Source organism: Pelodiscus sinensis, chromosome 31, assembly GCF_052426305.1.
Source record: "Pelodiscus sinensis isolate ZL-2025 chromosome 31, ASM5242630v1, whole genome shotgun sequence".
NCBI lineage: Eukaryota > Metazoa > Chordata > Testudines > Trionychidae > Pelodiscus > Pelodiscus sinensis.
Genome location: NC_143082.1, coordinates 11,411,126 through 11,417,327, shown reverse-complemented (window position 1 = coordinate 11,417,327; position 6,202 = coordinate 11,411,126). Strand labels below are relative to the sequence as shown.

The window sequence follows — 6,202 nt, the reverse complement described above, 5'->3', positions numbered from 1 at the left end:
TCCCTGAGCTGCCCTTGCTGGGGGGGGGGGGGGGGCAGCAGCTCTGGACCGAAGCCCCCACTCCCTGAGGAGGGAGGCGCCGTTGCAGTGTTGGGGGCAGCCGGGGGGGGGGGGGGCGTGGCACTTCTTTGGAAATGCAAATTAAAGGTACTTTTTTTCTTGTGTGTACATATAAATTATATATAAAACTCACTTTCTATAATAACGGCTGAGTCCTGTCTGTGTCCTGTCCCCAGGGCTGCTGCCGCGCTGCTTGTGGGTTCCCCAGGCCTGGCCGGGCGGGTAGCTGCCACAGAGCCTCTGAATTCCCTCCCTGTGCATTGAGGGCCTGGTTGGTGGGTGGGGAACTGGGCTGATTGCACAGGTCCAGCATGGCTGGGCTCCCTGAGCCAGGGCCGCCCCTGTTGCAGGGCTGGGGTGCAGGGCACGGGGGTGTCTCTGAGCCGGGGTTTCCAGGTGTGTTGGGCACTGACTGCTCAGGAACCAAGGCCCAGGGCAGCCAGAAAGAGGCAACGGCTGTTGGTGTTTGAGTGCTCTTGCCCCAGGACTCGGGTATGTGAGTGCGCATGTAGAGGGGGCTGGGCCAGGCCTGTGGGTAGGGATAGCGGCTCTGTCTGCTGTGTTCCCCTGCCAGAACCTTGCTGGATGGGGTCCCCTTCTTCCCCACCGGCACCTCTTAGCACCTGCTGCGCCGAGCAGGCCTGGGAGGGGCATATGTCTGGGGTCCCCAAGAGGCAGGTTTGTTTGTGGTGGAACAGGGTTGCTGAGGACAAGGAGCGCGGGACAGCAAGGCGGGGGGCAGAACTGCTCCTGCTTTGGGGCCCAGTGTTAATTGCTGCAGAAGATGCTGGGACTCAGCCCCTGGCCTGGAGCCGAGCAGCAGGTGTGAAGGGGAAGCACCCGCTCCCACCTCTTCAGCGACAGAGCGCCCCGGGGTGACGCTCAGTGGGGCTGAACTGGTCGCCTCTGACCCGTTCCCCCGGGGGAGCGTGGGCGCCCAGAGGGCTGCTGGTGCCAGCCTGACTGGCAGTGGCAGAACCCGGAAGAGGTGTGGGGATCAGCTGAAAAGCTCGGGGCACTGCTCCCCCCCGGTGGCCATGCCCAGTGTGCCTGGCCGTCCCCCACACTTGGACATTCCTGCATCCCATCCCTGCCCGAGCCGCCTGCACACTCCCCTGCCCTCCCTGCACGTGCACATGCTAGGGGAGGGGAAGTCGCTCTGTGCAAGGGAGCCTGGTGAGGCCTTGGGGACGGGGTGGGGAGAGAGCCCCAGAGCGCCTCTGCCTATCCTAGCCCGTACAGCTTCGCAGCCTGGTCCCCAGGCTCCTGCTACCCAGGCCCCATCTGCTGAGCCCCTCCCTGGTCCTGTGGGGCCTGCTCTCTTCCATCCTCCCCGGGGGGGGGGGTGTCTGTGGGCCAGGCAGGGGCTTGTTCTGGGTGGTTTGGTTTGTGTCCATACTGCTGTGTGCAGTAAAGAACAGGCCAGGCACAGGGAGGGGTGGGACGGTCCCTAGTTCTTGGGAAGTTTATCCCTGTCTGGGACCAGCCAAGGGTGCGTGCTGGCTCCCACCCAGCCGGGGCTGGCCATGTGGTGGGCAGCTCCCTCGTGCCCGGGAAGCAGGGCGCTCTCCCACAGCTGGCACACGGGGCTGAGACGCCTGGGGGACCCAGTGCAGACGTTCTCCAAACTGGGGTCAGCACGAGGAATAGAACTCAGGCACTTTGCCCTTCTTGGCCAAGGTGGGGGCAAACTCCACAAGCGCTGGAAGAAAACGGTTTGGCCCTGGGGCCTGGGTTCCTTGGCAGGGCTTGTTCTTGGTGCCTTCCTAAGGTTCAACCCACCAGCCCCACTGCCTCCCCCAGCATGGTCCTTCTACCCCTCGCCCAGGCAGAAGGAGCAGACCCAGCACCTGGCTCCCCCCTCCCTGAAATCACCAGCCTGGGCTCAGTTGCTCGATTGTTTTATTGCCCTGGAGCCCACCAGGCCCCAGCGCTGGGGCTTCTCCGTGGCTGGGAAAGGCCGGACGTGCCCAGCAGCGGGGCCCACCAGGATGCTCAGAACAGGCTGAAATGGGGGTTGCTCAGGCCCATGCTGTCCACAAACCTAGGGCATGGAAAGGTGCCGTCAGATGCCTACCCCTGGCCCAGCTAGAGCCCAGGCCTGAGGAGGCAGCTCGGGCTGTGCGGGATGGATGTGCCCCAGTGCTGTGGGCAGCGTGGAAGGCCTCAGGGCAGGGACGGGGGTCCCCTCTGTGGGCGTGCCCAGCGCCTTGCTCCAGTGCCTGCTTCGAGGTCCTTATGGTCAGGCAGGGGCCGCAGCATCAGGGCCTTTGGTGAGCGCGGCTGGGCTCCAAGGGTCATTGTGGCCAGAAGCTACCCCAGCCAGGGCAGTCCCTCTGCCCTGGGGAGAAACCTGCCCCCATCCAAACTCTGGTCCTGCGAAGTGGGGGGAAGGGCTGCCCAGCCCCACCTCTCAGCTGGCAACTGCTGATGCAGGGCCCCCCGCCCTGACGGGCTGAGCCTGGGCTCCATTTCCAGAGCCCCTGGAGCTCTGCAGCACCAGCCCCCCCAGGGAGCCACTGCTGGGACTGTGGCTGGAAAAGGCTCTGAGAGAGCCAGCTCCCACCCCAATCAGCCCTCAAAGCCACTCTGCCGCTTTAAGGGCTGGGGGGGGGGGGTCATGTGATCCCTGCCCCTGCGGAGAACCTGCAGCCTTGGCCATGCTCTGCCAGTGGAGCTGGGACCCAGCATGGCCTCCCCGGGGCGGATGGAGCGACGCCGCCAGCCTGCAGCAGGCCAGTCAATTTGGGTCCCTCTGTGTGGCACACAAGAGCAGGGAGGGAGCCCCCGGCTAAGAGGACCTGAGTGGGGTAGTGCCCGGAGCCGCCCCGTGTCCTCCAGCCCATGCGCCCCATGCCAGCCTCAAACCTGGCGGGCTCTGAGCCTGTTCCCTGTGCTGGCAGATCAAGCCTGCAGTGGAGCTGCTGGTGCCCTGCTGCCCCCCAGTGGCCATGGGCTGGGCCAGGTGATGCCTGGCATGATAAAGTGGGCAGGGGGCTGCGCCAAGACCGGCTGCTGCCTGTGGGTACCGCCTGAGAGTGTTGCCTAGCAGCTGGGGCTCCACCACCTTGCCTAGGCGTTGGCACCAAGGGGGTGCGAGGTGCCGCCGTCATGTTCTACGCCTGCTTTGCACGGGGGCGAGGGGCAGTGCCAGGGAGACTCAAACCCACCTGCTGCTCCGCTGCTCTGGGGGAGTCTGCAAAGTGGGCGAGCATCTGAGCTGGCAGGTGACCTCTGGGGGTGGGTGCTGTGTTGCTAACCTAGTGGGAACAGGGTCAGACACTCTGGGAAGTCGGGGCCCCCTCCCCTTCCCCGAGTGTTGACACTGTGATGGGGCACCCTCCCCTTTGCCGCTGACAGCACAATCTCACCTGGTCATGGGGCTCCTTATCAAGGGAACCCTCTGCACTGTCATCCAGGGGGTGGCCTCCTCTGCTCGAACTGCAGGATCCCTGGGCAACCACCAGCCGCTATCTTGTGCACAGGTCATAGGGACCCTGAACACTTGGTTGGGAGCTGGAAGCAGACGGGGGGGAGGGAACTGTTAGAGAGGGCATCCAACTTGATGGGGTTGCTGTTGCTTGCTGGCAAAGGCAGCTGGTGCACCCGCCCGCAGGCGCTGGGGACCAAAACCTCTTTGCCAGGCATCTTTCACAGTGCTTTGCAAAGGCAAATGAACCATGTCTCTCGCTGGTGTGGTAGCCTGGGAGTAGTATCATGCTCCCCATGCTACCAGCGTGGCAGGGCCTTGCCCAAGGTCACACCGGGAGGCTGGGGCAGAGACTGGCCTAGAACCCAGGCGTGTTGACTCCGTGTTCCCCCTCTTGTGAGAATTACACTGTTCACTCACTTCTCTGGAGCCAACGGTGCGTCACAGCCTCTCGATAGCGGTCGTGGCTGCCCTGGTGCACCGTGCCATCCAAGCGCCCAGGGCCGATGGGGGGGAGCGATGGGTGAAATAATCCCCCTCTGAGTGGCTTCGGCCCTGAGGAGAAGGACAAGAAGGAAACTTAAAATGAACCCAGGAGACGGCCCCAGCAGGGCGGCTGGGGGCCTGGCATGGTAAGAACATAAGAACAGCCGGACTGGGTCAGACCAAAGGTCCGTCTAGCCCAGTATCCTGTCTGCCGACAGTGGCCAGCACCAGGTGCCCCAGAGAGGGTGGGCCGAAGACAATGATCAAGTGATTTGTCTCCTGCCATCTCTCTCCAGCCTCTGACAAACAGAGGCCAAGGACACCATTTTATCCCCTGGCTAATAGCCTTTTATGGACCTAACCTCCATGAAATTATCTAGCTTCTCTTTAAACTCTATTATAGTCCTAGCCTTCACAGCCTCCTCTGGCAAGGAGTTCCACAGGTTGACTACACGCTGTGTGAAGAAGAACTTTCTTTTATTAGTTTTAAACCTGCTACCCATTAATTTCATTTGGTGTCCTCTAGTTCTTCTATTTAGGGAACTAATAAATAACTTTTCTTTATTGGCCCTCTCCACACCACTCATGATTTTATATACCTTTATCATATCCCCCCTCAGTCTCCTCTTTTCTAAACTGAAAAATCCCAGTCTCTTTAAACTCTCCTCATATGGGACCCGTTCCAAACACCTAATCATTTTAGTTGCCCTTTTCTGAACCATTTCCAAGGCCATGGTGAGTTTTGAGGTAGAAACCCGGTCCTCCGAGAACTTGTTTCACACCTGGGCTGCTGACCGGTGCTCGTCAGTGGCTGAAATTCAGTCTCTGCTGCCCAGGGGGGTTTGAATCTGACCCTTCTGCAGGCTCAAGTAGCCAGCTACAAACAGTGACTCCTGCAGAGACACCTGTCCAATCCTCATCTGGCAGGATGGTGCTTGGAACATGAGGCCAGAGGTAACTTAAGGAGGCTGGAAGAGACCCTCTGACCTCCACCCATGAGCCTCGGATGCAGAGAGACTGGGAGGTAGCGGGACTGCTGGAATGCTACAGTGATTTGGGTTAGTGGGGCTCCGCTCCAGGTTTAAACCACTACCACCCTGGGGCGACTGGCAAAGGGCTTTTATTAACTAACACATGCCTGTCCCCTTCCACTCCACTGGGCTGTCCCACCAGGAGACTGGGGGAGGGTCAGAGTTTTTTAACATCACCCAAGGAAAAGCCTTGTAATTGTTGCCCTACGAAGAGCCCCAGTCTGCTCTCCAGGGTGCTTGGCCCACCAACCAGCGACAAGTCGGGTCTGTTTCTAATGCACCCATCACCATAGCATCTGGGCTCTCTTCTTACCTGCTGCATCAGGTGTTTTTAATGCCAGCTTTTTCTCCCGAAAGGGCTCCTGGTACCCCAGGTAGGTTAATCCAAAGAAAGCCATTTCCTACGCTGCCTGCGTCCGCCCGGGTCAGTCGAGGAAGGCGCTTTCTGGCTCCCTCCAGCCCCTGGTGCTTTGCCGTGAAGCAACTGTTGATTCCGTTGCCATAGAGATGCCCCAGCAGCCTGGTTGGTGACTCTCCTCCCACCCAGTTGGAATGTGGGTTTGTGAGGCTGTAATGGGAGGTGGTCACGACGACAGCTTGTCTTCTGGCTTGGGTTTGTGTTGTATTAAATCTGGGGTACCTGAGACCAAACTTCAGCAAAAGGAGGAGGGTTGGACCCTCAAAAACCCTCTCCACTCCAGCTCAGGGAGCTCTGCTCACCTGCTGTTCGTATAACGGGAAAATCCTGGCACCTCGATCATATCAGCACTCCAGGCACCTACCCACACATTGCTTTTAATCCAGTGCAGATAGGTAGGGACTAGGAGTCATTCCAATCGGTCTGCTCTCTGGGGGCTCCAAGTAAAATAAGGAAAAGTTATTTACTTGTTCCTATAACACAAGAACCAAATGAAATTACTAGTAGCAGGTTTAAAATAGAAGGAAGTATTTCTTCACACAATGCACAGCCCACCTGTGGAACTCCTTGCCGGAGGATGTTGTGAAGACCAGGACTTTAACAGGGTTCAAAAGAGAACTAGATACATTGATGGAGGACAAGCCCATCAATGTTATTAGCCAGTATGGGCAGGGATGGCGTCCCTAGACTCTGTTTGTCAGAAACTGGGAATGAGTGACAGAGGATGGTCGCTTCATGATTCCCTGTTCTGTTCATTCCCTGTGGGGCACTTGGCAT

At 59.3% G+C, this 6,202-nt stretch overlaps 1 protein-coding gene across 2 annotated transcripts; it reads right to left on the bottom strand.

The window, feature by feature from the left end:
- Positions 1-1,945: 1,945 nt before the first annotated feature.
- SPMIP11 (sperm microtubule inner protein 11) lies at positions 1,946-5,523 on the bottom strand. 2 transcript variants are annotated; one of them, XM_075902018.2, is made up of 5 exons: positions 5,321-5,523; positions 3,911-4,045; positions 3,432-3,576; positions 3,231-3,320; positions 1,946-2,104 (listed from the first exon to the last, which is right to left on the bottom strand). In XM_075902018.2, exons 1-5 carry the CDS (start codon positions 5,403-5,405, stop codon positions 2,056-2,058), a joined length of 504 nt encoding a protein of 167 aa, XP_075758133.2. In that variant the 5' UTR covers positions 5,406-5,523; the 3' UTR covers positions 1,946-2,055. The 2 variants fall into 2 exon arrangements, with proteins under 2 accessions (XP_075758133.2, XP_025044543.2); XM_025188758.3 differs by lacking the exon at positions 3,231-3,320 and having other exon boundaries at positions 5,321-5,509.
- Between the last annotated feature and the right edge of the window lie 679 nt (positions 5,524-6,202).

Bases quoted from the DNA above. Each gene is read 5' to 3' on its own strand.
- SPMIP11 (XM_075902018.2), bottom strand. From the start codon at position 5,405: ATGGCTTTCTTTGGATTAACCTACCTGGGGTACCAGGAGCCCTTTCGG. The intron at 3,577-3,910 runs GTGAGTGAACAG...GTCTGCTTCCAG, and splicing joins GCACCGTTGGCTCCAGAGAA to CTCCCAACCAAGTGTTCAGG. The intron at 3,321-3,431 runs GTGAGATTGTGC...TGTTCCCACTAG, and splicing joins ATAAGGAGCCCCATGACCAG to GTTAGCAACACAGCACCCAC.